A 22,268-nucleotide genomic window follows, 5' to 3' on the forward strand; every position below is an offset into this window, starting at 1 on the left:
TCACATCTATCTTTTAATTCTCTCAGAGTACTGATGGAAGTGTAAGCTTCAAAGACTGAGGCTGAATAAGACAGACCAGCTCCAAAGAAGATGATTTTATATGAAGGATGAAAACAGTAAAGAACAGAGCTGTTAGGAAGGTGTAAGTAGGCAAATCCCAGGGATTGCAAAAGCTTTTCAAAGGCTGTCTGTGCATAGATTACTACTTCCAGTAATAAATTACCTTACTGTGCCTAGATATTTTATAGACAACAATCCAGAATATATACTGGATATTCAGTGATCAAAATACCAAATTCTCAATTTCTATCATTGCATAACCTTAAATATATTTTTATATATCTATAAATGATACTATATCATCGTATAATTCCACAGTGGCATTCTCTAGTTTTGTGAACCGATTTCTACCAGCTGAGCTTTCAACTACTCCTGTTCAGAGACACAGAACAACAGAAAATACAAAATCAGTTTGAAGGCACAATAAGTGGTCCAAAGATTGCTTTTCCCAGAAAACTGTTAAAGTGGTTTGTTTATTCAATAGAATTTAATCATCTTTCAAACACAGTGACACAGACAAAAAAAAATACCCTGATTACTATTCTAGTTATGGCTTACAGCAATTGATAGGCTTTCTATCACAACCATAGTACAGCTACAGAAACAATAATAAGCCAAAATTACAGGGTGTAAGGTTGACAAAAGAAAGGTCAGTCAAAGGACACAAGAGATTAACATCATCATAAAACCAACATGACTCTGCATGGATTTCTCCACCCCCACTGACACCGCCTTACAGAAAAAACAAACATGAACCAGCTTTTTTTTGTCATAGCCCAAGCTGCCCTACAATGAAGACACAAAGTTTTACCCCAGTTTTCCCAAACTAAGCATTTTTTTTCCCACCAGGTGAAAACCAGGGGTATTTTCAACAGGCAGCAGCTGTTCAATACAATTTACGTGGGCTCAATGCAGAGATTTGATCAGGGACCTCATGGCTGACAACAAGGAGGGCCCAGAAATGAAGCAAAAATCACCAGATTTTTGTCCTGTCACAGAGAAGGGAATTTTCATCCTTTCATCATCTCTAAGGGGGCAGGCTCTCAGGCACACATAAGTGCATATTCCTTGGCCAACACAAGGTTAACAAATAGGGATTAATTCTGCCTGTTCCACACTGCTAAGAAGGCAATAACCAGTCTTCACAAGCCGTATGGAGCACTGGAGATACTTCAGTGTCTTGGTCCATCAGACAGCTTCAGGTACAATAAACATCTCGAGAACCAGCCAACAGAGTATCTGATTTTTCTGGCTTAATTTGTCACCGTTTTACATGCTAACACATTTTACAGTGATTAATACAGTTAAAAATGTACATCAGCTTACCCAAAGATCAAACACTGAGAACATCTATGGCTTCTAAATAGAAAGTCAGACACGTTGGTAACATATTTACATCTTTCAATTCTTGAAGCACTGAGGCAGATCTGTCTTTCTTTAAGCTTCCCACTACAGCCCAGTCCCTCATTTCCGATGTTTCTTGGATGCTCAGAATTTTGGGGAGCACTGGAGGTGCTGACAGCCTGGGACACAGGCTTCCTCAACCTGATGCCTCCTGTACATTTGGATTTCCCTTAAGTTTATTTTAAAAAGCACTTAAGTACAATTTTGAATAGAATTCTGGTTTTTTTAATTTTTTTTTTTTTTATTTTGAATACCATGCAGACAACGCAAGGATGCCCAGCAGGCTCACCCACATTAGACAGGATGATAACAAGACACAAAATGGTAATAGCCTGGGAGGGTTTTTTGGGAGATGCAGGTTATTGGCTTGACTTACAAGCACTGACGTAAGGCCTGAATTCTCTTTCTACTGAACCCAAATGTGAATGTTGTGGTGGCTTTAAAGGTAGTGGGCTGCATCCTACCTTGGACACATTCATATCACTAACAAATTCCACGCTGGTACTATAAAGCAAGCAGAAAAAAACCCTCTTTTCCTGAGGCCTGTGGTTCACATACATACTGCCAGGTACAGAGTGCTCATGTATGATTTACACTACCACGATGAAATGCTTTGCATAGATGATTTTGAAAGGATGATTTGATGAAATCTGTAAGGGAGAGTGACAGTCACAACTCTTCTGCTTCCAGAGAAGCTTGTCCTTTACTCACACCATTAAAAACATGGTATTGCTACTGCACTGTATCTAAAGCATATTAAACAGTGTATCTGAAACCAAGTGAGGGGAAAATAAGAGGCTGCTCTTCTTGCCCATGATTAGGGCCTGTTTCTGGAGCACACCAAAACTTCCACATGCTTCACTGGGTTTTGGAAAAGGCCCTAAGCATAAATACTGACTTCTTTATTCCTGAATGAAACCTCAGCTCACTCCGGAGTTTCCCAGGGAACTTGGCCCTTTAGGAATTGTTCAGTTTTGCTGTTTCCTTCTTCCTATACTTGTAAAAGCCCCAAAGCTCTCTGCACACTCAAATGTGAGTGAGATCGGGGGAAAGGCCCATTTCAGAGCCCTCCATGTTCACTATCCAAGTGGACAAGTGGACAAGCCACCTGGCCTCTGAAGATCAAAAGGGACAGATTCCCCACCTCTCCATGTCTCAGTGTTTTCCCTGCCTCAGTTTCCCTCACACATGAAGCAGAGATTGCTCCTTGCTGCCAGAGAGGGCTGAGCACAGGCAGCCCACCCACACAGCTGCGTCACCACCAGCGCTTCTGCCTCCAAGGCCTGAGCAACACTTCCACTGAATCACCAAACACCCACAGAGGGGACTATTCTTGGAGCTGATTTCCTTCCGTTTACTACATCTGGCCATCCCAAGTCACCTTTAATTCATCATCAGCCAAGCCTGCAAGGGGGTAGATTTTTCGAGCGCTGGAGGAGCTACCCCTGATTGCTGCAAGCTGTGAAACTTCATCTGTTTTCTCTGCCATGTTATTCCACAGCACTAAAGGCTCTGGAGCAGCGTTGTACTTGCAATCTCCTATACTCCCTCCACATTGCTTCTCCAGGAGACCACAGACCTACTCAGCACGGTGCCTCTCCTCCCCAAGACAGCAGCAGGACAAGCTGTCATGGCATGGTTCTCCCTTTTGCAATTCATGAGCTGGCTTTGACGACTCTGTTGCAATCACAGGAAATATGCTAAAATATTATAATGGCCCTATCGCCATTGAAGCCATTCTGTCCAACAGCAAAGTTGGATTTCATAAATCAAAAGCAATCAGCTAAACTATTCCAGCTAAATACTTCCTTCACTTTGATGAAAGCACTGGCAGATTCATAAGCCTCCTTTGTTGACCTGACAATAAAGTCAAAGAAATCCTAGTTATGTTTTTCCAACTGAACTTGCATTGCCAGTGTATGCAGATGTCAGGGACTTCTTAAGGGATTCTCCTAAATAATATGAGGAATTGGGGATTAAACCACATTTTCTCTCTCCCTGTCTCAGGCCTCATACCCTTGGCAGCAGAGCTGGGATTACAGCTCAAACTCAGGATGTGGTACCAGACAGCTGACAGGCTTTCTTCATGGACAGATCAGAATTTTGTGGGGGGAATTTCTCTGGGGCCTGAAGCCTTTTCTCTGGGAAAGCACAACGTGCTACATGCGTCTTTTACTTGCAGCAAGCACACCTGGCAGTCACTTCTTATCACTCAAGTATCCCGTTGTTCAAAGGTTAAGATTGGACATTTGGAGCTTTGACCTCATGGGAGAAGGGAAAACAAAACAGCCCCAAACTCAGACAACTGATTGATGTCAAAAGAATATTTTCATATGCTCAGCACACAAAAGAATGATGGCAGAAAACAAGGAGAGTCCTTCTTTCTGCAAAAGCCCTTCTGCATATGGCGTTTCTGACAAATGCCATAGTTTTGCAATCATTTTTTGAGCAACACCTGAAAAATGAATCAGAAAGTGAACATGTTGTGACATGCATTTCACCTCGAGGACTATTTTATATATATTTCATTAATTATCTTTCTGGCTTGCAAATCACTCCTTATATCTAACTGTACACCTATGTACACCTTCACAGAAATGTCTGGGCCTGTTTCTGCAGTCCCTACACAAATAAAATACCCACCCACTTGAATGGGGGCTCTATTCAGGTAAATGTGGCAAGATTGGGCCTTTGGTGCATATGTGCAAGCATCCTGCACACACTTCTTAAAATCATTAAAAAAATATAGCAGCTATAGGTCTATAAGCAATCAAAATCTAAACACCGTAAAACTGCACTTATTACAATGAATTTACATTGCTCATTTGTATGAAGCAAACAATGGAAAGGAAATGTCTTCAACCCTGTAATTACAGATTTACTGTAAATACAGTTTTGCTTATCCTTTTGTCTGTCCAAAAGGATTCCTTGCAACTAAAAAGAGGGATTTGCACCACTTCTATCAACATATGGATGCTTCTCAAGTGCTCTCCCATCTTTTTTGAAGTGCCTTTTGCAACATATCAGACTCCTTTCAGTTGATTTTGTTCACTTCGATCACTATAGTAAAGAAAAATCTCTTACTAAAGAAGGTAACCTTAGCAGAGCAGCAGCAGCAAAGCAAACCTGAAGTCACTACTAGTCCCAAACTCAGGCAGAATAAGGAGTAAGGGCTCTTAAGTATCAGCTTCAGTGTCATTACTGTTATCATAAAGCTTAATGCACAGCGAGACGGCCAACCTCCAGTGTCACATTGCTCTCTAAATAGCACTTTCGTCACAGCACTTCATTGTCAAAGCCCTTTGCACACAAATTTACAGAACACAGCAAAGACAAAGATCTCTTTTGCATATTGAATCAAGGAAACCATTTCACCTACAGGTTCATGAGTGTGCTGCCTATTTCACAGGAAGATGATACGAGAGTGTGCTCAATAACACGCCGTGTAACTCTAAGACCTAAAACACAACACCACAAATAATATATTAAGCTTAAGCACTGGTCCTTCACCCGCCCCTGGCTGGTTTTTCCCAAGTGAGTTCTGACACTTTATCAAGGATATGGGTTACTTCTAAGGCAATCAGACCTCAGGAGTCCACTGTAAAGTCAATACACTCCCACATACCATCCAGGTCAATGCTGGCCAGCAGGGACTTTTAAAATGGTGACCATCGTGCTTTACTTCCTTTGTGATCATTTTATCTGTAGTGTGAGCAAGTTGCACAGCTCTCAGCATAGCACAGAGGATTTTAAAAGGAGCTTTGTGCATTCATGCATTACAAAATCAAAATTCAAGTCCATATTTGGATTTAAACCCTCTCCGCCCTCCTCAAAAATTACCCCTCATACAGAACTTTAAACTTCAAATCCTTGATCACAGATCTTGTAATCTACATAAAACAAGACGAGGCAACAGCCCGAGTGCTTCAGACTAAGAATTTAGATGGGAAACTCTGTTCATTTAACTATGCCAGCACAGCTGAAACAGCCAATCTCACCTGTGTGTATGCAGCCATACCAGTATGAAAGGGCATACACCAGCAGCCTACTATGGCAAAAAACTCCAGCCACCTGTGGCATCTTTTCTGCTTCAGGATTTTGCCAGCTGTAGCAGGTGAAATATTAGGTTTGGCATACCTGACAGAGCTACAGTGATGACATTTAAAGAATACACCACCAGCCCTTTTACTATCCTAACAACATTCTCAATATACAAAAACATCACATTAAGACATTTGACATCTCAAATGCATAATTTTAAAATAAGCATCATAATCTAAACCACAAAATATCTTCTCTGTATTTTAGCTTCATTTCCTGACATTAACTTATTACAGATACCTGAAAGTGTTAACTCGACCTGCACAACAGTGAATCAACATTCAGATACTTTTGAGAAGTCTTTAATAAAAATTAACAAGGAAAGGTTTTTTTTCTATTTTACGCTGAACCAAAAAAATCAGCTTGTAAAATATAACTATGTAATCCCCTTGCTCTTCATCTCAAGAAAACCTTGTGAAGGAACTTGTTTCTTCAGCAAGGACTCCAATGTGATGCTGAAATGGTGGCTGTAGGAGGAAGTGCACACATTGCCATGTGTTAGCCAGAAGGAAAGCATCACAGACAAGGAGAAAGGAAGCACACTCAGCAGAGGAGAACAGAAATGCAAGATGCAAGAAGGAAGGAGAAAGAATCTCTAAAACAATATCACAACATGATTCACACAGTTACCTGTTGCTGTGAATGGGAGTTCAACGTTCTGTTCTATCCTGGCTGAAAAAATTCATAAAGTGATTTTGTTTATTCCTAACACATCTATCTGCTGTTTTTGATCAACACTTTGTGACATTACAGAACAAAGATCTTAAGTTATATATCCCCAATAAGCTATATGCTAAAGAGTATTTTCAAAAACCTAAAGGCCAGAGAAGGGAGTGTTCAATAAAATCTGGCAATACCCCAAGGTACTCGATTGAGAAACCTATGTAAAGTCTTACAGGCTATGCTAAAATTCTCCACCACTGTTTTTCCTCAAAAGTTTGGTGCTTTTCTTCATAGTGAAATGATAACTATATTAATGTGCTCTATTTATCCCTAAATCTATTGTAAATGTACTTCTTATCTGACTTCCTTTCCAGAACAGCGTGTACCCTGGGGCACAGGAGTTTTGCTTCTCTTACACTGTTATGGACCCAACTCTGCTAGCAGGAAAGATGCTGGTATCCTAGATCTTATGGGACGCAATGCATTGAGGAAATTTATATCAAACAATTATTGCATAATCTCGGGGTGTAATAAAACCTCCTACACCTTACACAGGCCATCGAGCTCCTGCCACTCTCGCAGTGTCCCTGTCAGCTGCAGGTCCCCGTGTGAACCCGCAGGATCCCCTTGCTGTGCATGTGGAGGAAATTGAATATTTCCGAGGGCATCGCGTGGAAGCCGGGGCGAGGCTTCACGTTGTCGTAGTAGTGGTGAGTTATAAAAATCCCTGAGGGGTTCATGGGGAAGGCCCAGAAGCCGAAGAGGTGCACCTCCTCGCAGAGCTCCAGGGCCGCAGTCACCAGGATCAGCCCGGTGCTGACCCGCTTGGCCCGCACGCCCTGGCCGAGCCAGTAGCGCGAGACGTTGATGAGATACTGGGGGTGGAAGTAATAAACAGCCTGCTGGGACTCAAAGTCGTCCAGGACGTATTTGACCCGGATGGACACGTCCGTGTTGCGCGTGTTGTAGAAGGCCGGCAGCAGCACGGACGCGTTCTCGTACACCTGGAGCACGTCGTAGAAGGGCTTCCTCCACTTCTCCAGCTTGTGGAATCTGAAGGGGAGAGGGTGTGAGTGATGGTCAGCCCAGACCCAGCAAGAAACCCCCAAGGGGTTTTGCTGAAATATTTCTGACACAGAGATAATTGAGCTGATGTTTTAGTTATCGAGGGGAATGTACTTAGATTTGTAGCTACAGCATGAGCATGAAATGTAGGGTAAAAATTCAGGGGATAAAAAAATTCAGAATAACTTATTTAAACAGTGGATAAACCTTGTGGGCATTTCTGGTATCTCACTTCTTATGGTATTGTTAGAAGTATGTAATTTTTCCAAGCTATGTAGTGCACCATGCAGTGCAGAGCTGTATAATAAGGGATGAACACCAAAGCTAGCAAGTATTTAAAATGTCTAACAGTAGCACTTTCAAAAGAAAACCAAAAATCAAACAAATTATTTTTTGTTGCTTGAGGAAAGAAATACATTCCCCCATCAAGAAAGGAAAGCAGTAATGAGCCTCATGGTCCCAAACATGCCACAAGGTACCATTAGGACATTAACAAATTTAAAATTAAAATCACTGAGTCAGTCCTGGCTACAAAGTTTAACTGACATTTCTTTAAAACATGTGACAATGTGTGTTACTTTATTTACTTGATGATCTTAATTTTCCAGCCTTGATGACTCTGATTCTATGACTTCAGCATTTAGGTTGGGATCCAGTTTCTTTCACCATGAATGTTTCTAAGACATCTGACTGGGACTTGCAAGCAGAACACAAGACTTCCAGGGGAAGGAGGGCTCTGTTGTTTCGATTTTAGCTCATTGCCTTTCCATTTCCTATCATCAAAATGCGGGTTTAAGTGTTTAGCACATTTCTACAACTTGTTACTTATTCTGTGTACTGAATAACTTCAATTTAGAATGAAATATATGATTGTTACTGTTGATTTAAAGTAGGATTTGGGAAAAAATTCTGTGTAACAGAATTACATTAAAGGTAGATTTGGGGAACCAAGAGAAATGAAAATATAAAAAACCAGAAATAACCTCTCAGTGATTATACTGGGATTGACAGTCACGACATCTGTCTTCACCCCAACGTCCATGAAGTATTTCTCAGATATAGGAGGCAAATTGCATCTATAAAGGAAAGAAATTAGTAAGAAAGTTAAAAAATTCCTTGCTCTTTTTTGGGACTATAATATAGAATTTATTTAAGCATTTCTGCCAAGCAACAAATCTAAAAACAGAGTGAGAATTTAAAATTGTATCAAAACATGTTGATGCCCAAACTACACAATAATCTAACAAGTTCTTGGGGGCTGTGTGAAGACCTCTCTTGTTCCCTCACCTGTGAGAGATGACCCGTCTTTGCAGGTGTAGCCAATGCTCATTTTACTTCCTTAATAGCAATTTACCTGTTTACTCTGGCAGTTTAGGATGCGAAATGGGATGAAGCTCCAAGGCCAATCAGCCTTTAAAATCAAAGGCTTACTCAGTAGTAGCTGAGAGGTATTCAATAATTAATAAAATATATCTATAACATTGCCTTTAAGATGTTTTGGTTTATACCCAGGAGAATCTAGGCAAAATGCTCCACAAGAGACAAATCAATCCAGACCTAGTTAATCCCAAACTATCTGCTTCCTTTCCTTTTCCATTTATAAGTGTCTAACCAGCACAGTGTGATAGCAGGAATTCTGACTCTACAGGTATGCCACAGGACATCAAAGTTATTAGAGGAAATATTGTAAGATTTGCAAGCCTTGACTTTGCCCAGCCTCCATTCACCTTGGCCTTGTCCTAGATACATCATCTCACAAAATTTAGAGCATCCCTCAAGAGATGCTGAAGTTATTGAAATGCACACTCACAAGCTACCACAGTCTTTTCTTCCAAAGGAAATCCAGCTGAAAAAAACCTTCAGCATGTGTTTTCAGGGGTAAAACATTTGGCCTGGCAACTGGTTTTACATCCAGTTTGAGCTAGAGTTAGGCACTTAATGACACTTTGAAAGCTTTTTGAAGTGATCTCCAAGCCTCAATAAAAGCCATTTCTCCTAAGATCCCCGCATCTCAAAAATACTGTTGTGCCTAATTCCCAAAGTTCTCCATATTTCTGAAGAACAGGGCTGCACAAAAACAGGGAGAAAGCTGTGATGGTACTTAGGGTAAGAGATGCTTAGTATTTTCACAACACCACAGTTCAGCTGTTAGGATAATTTCTCGGTCAAAGAGAGAGAACAAGTTCGGGAGCAGAAGAATGCACAAAAATCCTTCTAAGTCCTTCTCAGGATCAAGAGCTCACATCCACCTCCCAGAGAGTCCCTCTTTATCAGGTCAGAGAACGGTTTTTAGCTATCCTTCTCATAGGCAATGCCATTTCTAGCACCATTTCCTCTGCTGGATCATGGAACTCAAGTCCCCGGGCATCCCCAGTTCCACCTAGCACTGGGCACTGCGCTCATCAGATTGTATTTGAAGAATGTTTCCAAATAATCAGCCTCAATACCTCCGAACAGGAAATTCCCACCAGGATTAAGAGTGGCTGAATTTGTTGAAGGTGATAATGCCTTATAAAAACGGTATAATCTGCACAAACAGTACTTTTTCATAAGACCCCAAAAACTCATCCCTGCCGAGAGAGCAGTCCCATTTCTAAATTCACCCAGCGTTTCATCACAGGGCCCTGCTCTGGCCAGTAGATGGAGACAGACAATAACTACTAGCAAATGCAGTTGTGGTGTGTATTTGATATACTCTGTCGTACTATAATTAACTGCTTTCAGAATTTACTTCACAGAACAATCTTGGTTGCATCCTGCTGGCCACAAGAAAAGATTTCCCCAAGTGTCCTGAAGGTATCGCTGAATGTTATCAGGGCTTCATAGGCAGCTTGTGAAATATTTTAAATTATTTCACTGGTGACCATGATGATGATTGCTGAGAGTTTGGAGTGGTGACTGGAAAGCAGATGTGCTCAGACTTGACCTTAAACACAGGCTTTACTTTAATACCAGTATGAATTTTCAAACATTGCCACGTCTCTGTGCATATTCCACATTTTGGAGATGGAGAACCAGGGGTTTCTTTGGCACAAGTAATGACATATTTATTCATATTCCAGTTCTGCCTAAACCTTTATTTAATTGTTACTGGTACCAAACACAACCCAATATCTAAGTTCTGTAATAATCTGCTCACTTTTTTTACCAGTTTTGGTACAGTTCAAGGAAGCGTAATGGTGGTAAAACAGTCCTTAAACATAAATGAGATTTGCCAGACATATTTCAGCTTCTGCTTCAAATCTTGCCATCTTCATGTGTCACATGAATTCTTCTTTCATCCATACTGATATTTGTGATCCAACACAACAGCAGGGAATCTACAGTAATTATTTAACATATATGGAGTGCACTAGGCTTTTAAGAAAAAAATTATGTGAAGCCTGGACTTTCTCACAGACTTTTTTTCACTGAAAACTAAGATAATAGTTTTCTATAAAGTTGGAATAAGAAGGAGACACAAGAGTCTGAAAACAATGAATACTGAAGGTAGGAGTTGTAAAATTTTCTTGTATGATGTCAAATTAAATTAAGACTGCACTGAAGCAAAATCTGATCTGATATTTGCTGGTATGAAGTCAGAGAAATTAATTGTTTTATGCACAGTTATTCTAAACGGATGACAGCATACCCAAGATCAGAAAATAGGCCAAGTGAAATAAAGAGATTTTTCTTTTCTAGAGAGCAGGTCATGAATCCGTGAGCTAGCGGTCATATGCCAGGACCCAGGCAAAGAGCTTAACAGGATTTAGAGAGGGATTAGTCATGCATATGAATAACAAAAAAATCTTTCTCATATATATTAAGGATTAAAAAACTGCTGCTAGACTCTCTGATCCAGGGACGCTCATCATGGGACATCCTAATTTATGCAAAACCTGGATAATTCCACATATAGCGAGGAGCAATGAAGACACTTAAACCTTCAAAGTTATTCTGGTGACTCTGGAGGCTCTGGATTGATTGTTGATTACTGTAACCTGTTATTGAGCACCTGAGCTCTGCACCAGTCCAGAAACACACCTCTGAGGCACATGAGCGGTGAGCTGTTACCATCTGACCAAGCCGCTTTTCACTCAATAGAGGTTGTACCTCTGGCTCAGATCTGCCTCAGAAAATCACAGCCATGTTCATAGGACACTGCTTATAGGTTAATGTCCATAGAAGGATAAATCCACAACCTGAGTGGCAGGGGATGTCCTGAAAGAGAGCATCAGGCTTTGCCAATGAGTCAGAGATTAACCGCATGGAGTTAGGGAGAAATAGTTCCTCAAAGCATAATTTTTACATAAATACTATAAAGTAAGATGGTTTGGGTTGGTTTTTCTTTTTGAAACACAGCTTTTTGTGCAAGAGGCAGGCTTGACACAGCCAATTTAGCGAATGTCATGTTTCCATGTGAGAGAGAATAGCTTTGCAATACTGTATTTGTCATTAAAAAAGGCAAAAAGAGAAAAATGGAGCTGTGCCAGTTACCGAAACACGAAGTCTGCACTGTCAATCTCCCGGCCACATCTGCTGTTCTTCAGAATTCCTCCGTTCCCAACCACTGCACATCTCTTAAACTGGGAGCGGTGGTATGGCATGTCCTGTAACAGCACGGCAAGGAAACGGTTAAAGACCCCAAAACATGGGTCCAACAAGTCTGTTTTTTACTTTTTCCTTTTTTGTCTGTGCAGTTACACCTTGCTGCAGAAGCATTAATCATAGGATGATAACACTGATTCTGGGGTGCAATATTCCCTGTACATAAAGTGATGGGATATTTTGCTGTGTAATTAGAGATGGCACGGGCAACAAACCCAAATGGAAAAAAAAGAAATACCCTGTTGTTTTCCCCAGGAGTAACTCCCTTAAGGAGTAATTTTAGACACTTTCTTTCTCCTTTGATTTCCACATGAGGGCACAAACCATAAAACAGTGTAGCCCAGGCATTGTTTTCTGAGCTCCCTGCAAACTGCTCGGTTCCCTGGCTCTGGTGTCCTGCTTTTGGGAAGTCTGCACACAAGAGTTCCAGAGCAGACAGTAAAGCCCAAGAAACCTTTCAGACAGCACATTACAGAAAGTAGCCAAAATTTTAGTCCTTACCAACACTAATTGTACTAATAGTATTAATGATTATTAATTAACATTCATACTACCAAGACTGCCTTTGGTCAGGCACTTTTTTGGACTTGTGAAGGATGCATCTTCCTGTAATCTTTGGGCAGAATCCTGCCTTCGCACACAGACATGCAGCTGCTGCCGAAGCCAGAGGGAGTGAAAATCACATCTTGAGAACAAACTGGGCTGTTAGGGTGAGAGGGCTGTGACGCAGAACTGAGCCACGCTACACCTTATGAATATGTAGGGTGTGCTTATATAAGCATGAGAGTGCTCGTTTTTGGTACATACATATTTTATCAATAATCTCATGCTGCAAACTACAGAGGGACGCCGGAGTTGCCTAACATTTCTGGGTGATTATTCCCAGGATCTTTCCACAGCATCTATAAGCCATGAGGCAAAAAGGGCATGCAATTACACCTGTCTGAGAAAAGCAGCAGCTGTCTGACAGAAAGGAAATACGGAGCTGTCTGTGCTTTATGCAGTGATTTCTCATCACAAAGTGCCTCAGCAGCCCTGGAAGGGAAATCAGACGCCAGGTGTCCGTGCTTAGCAAAAGGCTATTGCCCCTACAACAGCACTGCTGCTGTGCTTTTAGCCCTTTATTTCCTACATTTGCCAGACTGCAGCCTGGCTCCTATGCAGAGGGTGGCTTTGGCCACTGTCCAGTGACTCCCAAAGGAATTTTGGCATTTGATAACACCTTCACAGCATCCTGATCATACCTGAACAAGCACCACAGCAGCTCTAACACACTCCTAGCAGAGCTCAGGCATTCAGCCTGTTGTGCACTCATCTGCCTAATCAGGCAGGGTTTTGAGGATAATACTCCTGGACTTAGATGTACCCATTCTTTGCATGTTCCCAGATGCCAAAGTGCTTTCCTGGATCCGAGCCCTTCCCCTGCTTCCGCCCCAGCTCCCCATGTGCATGTTTAGATAACAGCACTTCCCTACCTCTCAGCAGTGCTCGGAAAGCCAAAGGATTAGAAGCGGCTGGACCCTGAAGGACAGGTTCAATGGCACAAATCTAAGTACTTAACCTGAATATACATCTGACTTTTCAAAAGGGATCAATTTCAGCTACTCCCTCCAAGTATGCTGCTGTAAATTGAAGGGGTCTGCCTCGGGATAAAAATGCAGCCACATCAGCCCATTCCTGGACATCAGTCACTATGTGCAGAGGGAATTGCCCACTGATCACAACCTTGAATGCCCCTGGAGGTCAAGCATTATTTGCTGGAAAGGTTTTGAATAATCATTGTGATGAATATACTTAAAAATTATGAAGTCTGTTCACAGATCATCTGCAGACAGAAAGAAGTATAAAAATAGTCATTGTGAATATGATTTATAAAATAATCTTGTCAAAAAGAAAAGCAGACCTACCCTCAAATGTTGGATTTATTATATACATTATACTTTATAATTATTAATTTAGTTAATTAAAATATAATATCATAATATTATACTTTAAAAGAGTTCTGATCAGTAAGTGTCTCTTTGATTTAGCTTTCTTATTTCATTAGCCACTTTGCTCCTAAGTCAGTGATATTCTGCAGGACATTATGTGTGTGTACATATATATATATATATATATATGTATGTATCTATATATATTGCAGATGACCACTAGAAAACAGGATAATCATCTAAAATATTGTATCAAAAATAAACATTTTCAAAATATAGGCAATAAATTTTGTAGGAAAGTCAGATAAGTGCTAAATGCTTGGCTATAAGATAGTGCCTAATGCAGCAAGTACAGTGAAGTTGATCCTGCAAATGGGCAGAGACACCTTTGGAAACATCTTGAAGATTTCTTGGTTGATATGGAAGATGCCACTAGTGTCCACTTCATATTTCAGTTTAGTTCCCAAGGGAGTATTTTTCTGGGTGGTGAACAGAAAGGATGGGGCGTTGCAACACCTTGACAGAGTAGACCTATGAAAGGAAAAAGAGAGAAATAAGATCAAGGAGCTGATGGCACGATACAGGATTTGCAATTGCTGTTACTCCTAACAGGTATTTTTCACCAAAAAGAAATTTTTTAGCCCTAGGATGGGTAAAATGGTGGTTTGCTGGTGAAATTTTCCTTGATTGAGAAAACTTTGGTAAAACAAAAACAAAAGAGAGTAAATGAGACACCTGTACTTGCTTCTTCTAGGCTGCGGAAATACATGTACAAATTCAGCCCTGCTCCAGTCCCCAAAGATGAGCTTCTGCCTCCAACATCCTGGCAAAACCACCTTAATGAATTAGTACCTCTCCGCTTTAGAGGTCTTCCACATTTTACAAATTATGTACTCGTCACTGGGCAGGAAATGTAGGGGTTAAAGAGTTCCTCTGGGGATGTGGAAATTTGGCAAGGCAGTACTTAAACACAGCTATGCCCAAAGACACTGCCCCACTTACCAGCCTGCAGTGGAGCAGTAATCAAAGAACACTTTGATTACAACAAAAACTTTCAAAGGTTTTGCCCTCGGCTTTGCACATGTGTGCATCAGAAAGGTGATGTGGCCCTCACAGATGGGTGCCAGACAAACAGGCCTACAACTCCAAAACCTCAGACAAATGACCGAAATTTTCTTTGTCCCTGGGACAAAATGGAAGAAATTCCAGTGCAAACAAGAACCATATAAAATCCCAAGCATGGGATTCACACTAAGAGAGAAAAAATATTCAACTCTGATGCTTTTACCGTGTTTCATATGAAATGTAAATGGTAAAGCAAATGGGTATTTGCAAATAAGGTTCCCTTTCCTAGCTCCCATCTTTCCCTGAATGTTTTTCTTCTTTTGCTGGTGGCACTGAAAGCCTTGACTTTTGCTCACTCTTATTCCAGAGATGGTTTATTTCTCAGTCAATGCGTTTGATACCTTTAATGAAAATACGTGTCATGGCAAATGTACAAGCATGAAGACAAAGCCAAATGGCTCTCAAATAACCCAGATTAAATGCCTTGCCTCTGGGGTCTGCGGCCTCATATTCTAAGTTGGAAGAATAAGCCAGTCTACTCTATGGGCTTTATTACAAGCACTAGAAAGCAAATACAGAATTAAGCAAACATTTCAGTGATGCCCAATTGCTCTCATATACTTGACTCATGAAGGATGGCACAAAATGATGGTCAGATCAAGGCAGCAAATGAGACTGAAAAAGTCAATTAATAATGTCTAACAGCAAAAATAATTACAAGCAGACAGTGGAATTGAATTGTTATAGTTGGGATATGAGAAAAACCTCTTCATTGGCTGAGCCTTAAGGAATTGAAAGAGATGTTTTTCCTAAATGTCCAGGTGGTTCTCTGGAGGCACAGTCCTTTATTGTGAATGATATCTGATGGAAGAAGACTCTCAAGGAAACTATTTTCCTTAGTCTCCAGATACAAACTCTATTGTGATTTTTGCCCTTCCTCCCACCCTGCTGCTTGAGTACCTGCCATTTAAAATCTGCTGGATTCAGCTCATCTCACATGATGGTCCAGGACTGGCAAAGCTCAAAATCCCATAGCTCAGAGGGTTACACCTTTTAACCTCCTCTAAACAACCTCCAAACTCAGAGACCTTGGTCTACTTTCAAGGGGAGGCAGCAACTTCCTCTCACATTCACACACTGAAGTCTCTGTCCTGTTGGACACAAATGAAGCAGACTATAGACGTTTTTTCTTTTTCATTACAAACACAACTGTTGTTCCTGAAAGCAGCTGACAAAGGTTATGTTACATCTGGGTGCCAGTGAGAGTTTCTGAAGCAGTGATATATCAGTTAGGCAGGTACAGGCAGTGACTGGAGTCTTTAATCTCTTTTTTCTCTCAGTGCACAGGGTGAAGAGGGGTTCTTTGTTTAATGTGCTGGTGTTGGCAGTCTGAGACAGGTTGACAGTCCTCCTGGTGGTCTTTGGATAGTCCTTTCTCATTGCTCCCACCTCTGCTCTGGCCTCCAGACCTTAAAGTGCTCCTTTCCATACCTCAAAGTGCTACTTGCTCTCTGGGCACAATCATTACTGCTCTCACTCCAGCTGTTTTTAAAATAATGAGCTGTAATCCTGAATGACTCCTCTCTTCAAAATGGGCTCTGATAATTGCCTATCAAGTAATTTCCAGGAAAAATATGACAAAAAAAACCATCTAAAAAAACTTAGGTGTAGAGATCACATTGGAAAAACTGTTATGAGTCTGAGACTAACAATGTTATTTTTAAAGATGTCAATGACTAACTCAGCACATGCATTCTCACATTCTCTCATTAACTCCTGACAGCTATTTCCTGGAATCATGCAAGAGAATTTGGGATAAAGCTGGGGGCCTTATTCTAAACAACAGCTCTGAATTGTACCAGTGACTTTCAGATTTTAGTCTACAGCATTTACTCTGAAATAATGTGTTTTCTCAAAACCCACTCAAATATGGCACTGGAATATATCAGTATATAACTTTCAAAAATTGTTTTGGCTTCAATCTACCATTGCCTTCACAAGACCAGTTTCAAAAGCTGTGTCTTGAGAAGATCATGGATGACCTTCAGCAGAGAAGTTACATGAAGAAAGACAGAAGACTACAGAAACAAACTGAGAGGTCTCTGAAGACCAGAAAAAATATGTAGATAATCTGTGAGTAATAGCTGAGAAGCCATTAAAAAAAAAAAAAACAAAAAACAAAGAAAGTAATAAACAAGATCTGACAGTACCTAAAACACCCATAAAAAATGCAGTTTGGGTATTTTGTAGGCCAAATTTGCAGTATCACCAGTGATATTACCATTCCAAGCCAGAGAGTTAGGTTGAAGTGTTAGGTGCACCCATTAAATCTCATCTCCATCCTGACTTCTGCCCAAATGATACCTGGAGGTCTTTCCCACACCAAATTCCTTGCCTTTCCTGAAAGACTGTTCCACATGCCAGAAAAACATTTCTTTCACTCTTGGTGTTGAGTTTTTTTCAAATAGGGGGGAAAAGTCCACATTTATTCAAAAGGATGGTACTCCAAATGTTGTCATGCTTACTCTTGCTATCCATATGAAATTTTGGTCTCTCTGCAGGAAGCTAAACTCAAACTGAAGTAAATTTTACTCAGTCTCATTAATGTGAGCCGTTCTTACTTGAATAAATTGGCTTCTGTGACATTCATCTCCCATTTGCACATCTGTAGGCTCTTCCATCTGTCAAACAATTCAGTTTGTTTCACCCTAAAAGATAAAAAAGAAAGAAAAAAAATTAAAATTCAGGTTATTACAAGGGCTTCATTTCCCAAAACGGCTGCAGATAGAGTACCATGCAAATTGATGGGGCAAATCAGTCAATCTAGACAGTACAAAATTTATCATTTTTATTCCTTTTTCTGCTCAGACATAGCCACTCTAGCGTACGCAAGAATTGATGCTTGGGACTGATTTCTTCTCCTTGATAGGCTTTCTCCATATTTTTTCAGGATTAAAAATGCAATATTGAGCAAGAAGCATCTACTCTACCAAAATCTGCTGGGAAGCAAATGGATCTCTATCAGATAGGTTTGAGGGAAAAGATGCACCCAGCAGAAGGGCCCAGGAGGGGGGGTGTTGGAAAAGGGGGTGCATTTGGCCAACTGTGGCTGTATTTTGGTGAGGTTGAGTTTATCTGTGAGATCCTACAGCATAGCACTGTAGGTAAATTCATTTTATGAACAATGAGCTCATGTGTAGGGGTAAGAGCCTGTGGTGGTAAGAGGAAATTAAAAGCTCTTTACATAAGGATCTCTCCCTCCTCCTCTGCTAATCAATATACCTGGAGTCACATTTAAAACAAACAAACAAACAAACAAACAAAAAAGCCACTCCTATTTCAACTAGGCTGATACAGGATAACTCATTTTTTGATGCTATCACCAATTCCAAGAACTTCCACGCTGAAGTTCGCACATATTCTTGGGCATTTGGACAATAGAGATAACAAAGGCTTTGCAACTATCTAGAGGTAGGAAGCAACTGCATAATCTGGCTAAGAAATTTGGAGGTCTGTGATTTCTGCTAGATTGATAGGTCTTAATGAGTTCTCTTCAGGCTTGAGGGCTTTTAATGTTTGAACAACGCAAAGACTTTTAAGATAATTATATATTTAAAGTGAGTAGAACTTAGCATTTCCCAAGCTGTGGAAGGCACAGGAAGGAATTAGGTCATATTGTACTTTCTGTAGCCCACAAGAGCACATTACCTTGGAAATCTTCCATTACCATAAGGGCTGACTTGGGAAACATAGCACATTTGAATCAAGAATGTCAGAAGAGACCAGCAAAGATCTTAATGTCAAATAGCATCTACTGTAGAATTAAGGGTAATTCGTATCTAGCTGAGCAGGAGCCAACTACCTTCCTTGGGCCGCTGGGTGAGGTGAAGAAAAGTGAGGAATTCTCTGTGTCGTCTGATAAGTATGCAAAAAAAAAAAAGCAATTCAAAACTCCCCATCTTCAGCAGAACATTGGCAGAAGTGTGACATTCTCACCCCTCCTCTTTATTTTTAAGCACTGCAAGTCAGCAAGCCGTGCAAAGTGTGTTACTTGTGCATCCTTCATCCAGTACAGAAGGCAAGGACATAACCTACATTTTTCTGTGCACAAAGTCAGTGAGGGAGACATTCTCAGGTTCATGCAGACCTGGAGCAACAAATTGCATTTTCTGTAGCCCTGGGTGCTTAATGTTGCGCCTATACAGCTGCACTTTGAGCTGACATTCCCAGCGCACTTTGCAGACCTTGTGCATTGCCTGTAATATTACTAAACCACTGGCTTTAGATGTGGTGAGGGATTAGGCATAATCTAAGCACCTAAACTCAGTGAAATGCTGAAAATGCACAGAGGAAACACTAAAATTACACAGCTGTGCTCAGTCGCACTGGCAAGCTCACTTTGTTCACCCAATTCCTTTGCTGTTGTTTCATATATACATCTCCTTCAACCCACTCCTTTCCTGACATACTTACAGGACCACAAAAAACGATTTAGAGATCTTTTGTTGTTTCCCAGAATCACATTTTCTTACCTTTTCAGTGAGGGGTTTTGAGTTGTGAAACTCTCTGCTGTTTGACGAGGTCAAAAATAAAAATGGGCTCAGAAAATATCTAAAGAAATTAATAGAGAGGTCTATTTTCCACTCTGATTACTCCAGTCTGGACTCCTTCTACCACTCCACAAGTCCCCATGCCAGTATTTACTATCGGGAAGGGCTGAGCTTTTTGCTTCATTACTGGCCACTGTCAATGAAAGAGCCTTAAGCTAGATGGACACTTGCATGAGTCAGTCTGTCTGTTCTTACTCTTTAATTACTGGAAATATGATATTACAAACACTGTATTTAATTCCCAACAATAATACTGGGTGTGACCAAAATGCCTCAATGTACAGGAAAAGCTTCCATGTTTTTTAAATGGACTTCAGACGAAATTCAAGCACTGCTCGCCCAGGTAAGAGAAGGTCAGGGATCCCTTCTGAGATCCCTGTTGATGTGATCTCTTGAGCCTATCTTTTGACAATGTCATTGCAAGATACCATTCCATCCTGCCTCAAAAGTAACATTTTTAGCAATACTTTTGTTGCTAAATACCTCTACTTTCTACATTTAGTTCATACTTACATAGACAGGACCTTCACCTCAATGATGTCCTGCCTTAATTCCAGGCATTTTGTAGAGTTGTATTCCAATGGCCCTTCATAAAACTCAAAATACCTGAGGAAAGAGAAGAAAAGATACCATAGATAAGGTTTACACTAGAATAATTTTCTTGCACATCAACAGAATTTTACTGCAATTTGTTATGATTTTTTCCTAACCTGAAGCTGCACTGCCTGGCCCATAGACAGCTTATTCCTTCACAGAAAGCACAGATGTCCTTGCTGATCCTAGAACTGTCACCCATGCCCAGTTTGTCCATTCCTACAGGAGTTCATCTATCTTGAAGCAACAACAAGGACCAGCTACCTTTTCCAGCAGTCAGCACTTGGCAGCTGGAACTGAAAGTCAGGGCAAGAGCACTGATCATTTAAGGAACATTGTTCCCATCTTTTGGGTGCCTGACTGTGCTGGGTTGGAAAAAACAGTACCATAAAAGTGCTAGAGGTTGTGGAGGCTATTCCATAGCTCCTGAGCAACTGAGCTTTTAATTGGGATTTACTCTTTTTGTCTATTTGGAAGAGAACAGAAACAGGGATTATTTTCTGGGGAAAAAAGAAAACTGAGAACAAAAGGATTTGAACGCTCAGACACAGCACAAATAACAGTGATATTCTTCATTAAAATATAGACATAAGTATTTATTTTCTTGGCTAATTTCTTCGCTTTAGTCACTGTACTGATGGGGAAGAAAGCCACAGCTACTCATGTTTAGGGAAAAGAGAAAGCCCAGGCTGCCAAGTGAACTCAGTGAGTCTGTACTGAAATGACAAACAAGATATAGGGTTTAAACCAAGCTCTGTAACTGTTTCACTCATAATCGTTAGAAGTCTATACTAAAATCTAATTCCTAAGACCTGCACATACCCATAAAGCACTTGAGAGGACAATGAAAAACTAAGAGAAGATGACCTGGAGGAATAGGTATTATGAACAAGGCTAGAGCAAGCTATTTTGATGGATTCTGTAAAATCCTGGAATTCATAAGGCTGTAACTCCAAACTATTTTTTGTATCTTCAATAGGAAAGATAAAGATAAGATTTGTGGAAAAGCTTAATTTAAGCCATCACTGAAAGTGTTGCATTTTAGGTTTGTGTCATTGCAAAATAATATCAAAATCCGTATTTGACCCCCATGTGACTGAAAAAAGTCCAAGAGCCTCCCAAAGCCATTTGCTTTCAACTGGGAACATGTCTGTCCCATCAAGTGCTGCTTTAGAAAGTGTCCCTTTCACCTCTCCCCGAGGTTTTCACCACCTCAGCTTTGCCAAACCTCAAACCAACCATTTCTGTGATACAGTGAGAGGTTCAAACCTTGAGACTGAGGAAGCCCATGCTTAAAAGGTGGCAGGAGGAGAACAAAAAAATTCCTAATAAAGAAGTCAGAAAAACCCAATAGCTCATCTTTAAAAAATGTGGTTATTTGGAAATGTGTTTGCATAGGCTTCAAGGCAACAAAAATGAATTTTATGAGTTTTGTAAAGAAAATTATGTAGTTAAAGTATTCCATAATCAGTGAGAACTCTGTGAAAAGACTTCCTCAGCCTCCTGAAGGGAGCTCTAACGTGAATCGTCACCTGGGCTCTCACCAAAAGGCTTAGATTCCCCTTCCAGCTGTTCACCAGGACGTTCAGCATTTACTGAGGAGCAGCTGAAAGCCACTGCCCTGGCACACCTCCTGTGTGCTTGTCTTGTTGAGCTGGAGCTGAGCAACATGTGAAAGAGGCTTCAGCTAGATTTGGATTAAAAGCCCACCTGCTTGCACCTGGCCAAAGCTCTGTATGGATGTACTCCAAGTAATTTCCCTAAACTAAACCAAAATCTTTCTTTAGACAACAATTTCTTACTGATCACAGAATTTTCCAGAGCTGAAGGAGCTCCCTTTGGCTGCCAGTACAGACAACATTTTCATCCTCCTGAAATAATCATTTTTCTGGCTGTCTTTTGCAGTATCAATCCTTTTCTTTGTTTCTTTGAGTCAGACAATGCCGGTACCCTGGATGTGCACGCTCTACACAGCAACCAGGGGCAGGCAAACACCCCCACACAACACTGAGCACACTGCATACCCCTCCTGCTTCTCAGGGTGTGCAGGAGATAGCAATGTCTATCAGCCTCATCCTCACCTGTCACCTAAAACTTCATTTCAGTACCTCGAATGTGCCTCAGGACAGATAAGCAGAGCAAAAATCTAGATTAACATTTATTTTTATCTTTCCTGTGCACTTCTGGC

At 40.7% G+C, this 22,268-nt stretch overlaps 1 protein-coding gene across 6 annotated transcripts in view; it reads right to left on the minus strand.

Moving 5' to 3' along the window:
* Positions 1-514: 514 nt before the first annotated feature.
* ST8SIA5 (ST8 alpha-N-acetyl-neuraminide alpha-2,8-sialyltransferase 5) overlaps positions 515-22,268 on the minus strand; it is a 69,284-nt gene continuing 47,530 nt past the window's right edge. For all 6 annotated transcript variants that reach the window (XM_048292929.1, XM_048292925.1, XM_048292930.1 and 3 more), the window contains 6 exons: positions 20,000-20,092; positions 17,498-17,584; positions 14,198-14,342; positions 11,770-11,882; positions 8,277-8,369; positions 515-7,281 (listed from right to left, as the gene is read on the minus strand). In XM_048292929.1, the coding sequence (XP_048148886.1) occupies positions 6,819-7,281; positions 8,277-8,369; positions 11,770-11,882; positions 14,198-14,342; positions 17,498-17,584; positions 20,000-20,092 (994 nt within the window). In that variant the 3' untranslated portion in view covers positions 515-6,818. The remainder of the gene's footprint in view (positions 7,282-8,276; positions 8,370-11,769; positions 11,883-14,197; positions 14,343-17,497; positions 17,585-19,999; positions 20,093-22,268) is intronic.

Source organism: Corvus hawaiiensis, chromosome Z, assembly GCF_020740725.1.
Source record: "Corvus hawaiiensis isolate bCorHaw1 chromosome Z, bCorHaw1.pri.cur, whole genome shotgun sequence".
Classification (NCBI taxonomy): Eukaryota; Metazoa; Chordata; class Aves; order Passeriformes; family Corvidae; genus Corvus; species Corvus hawaiiensis.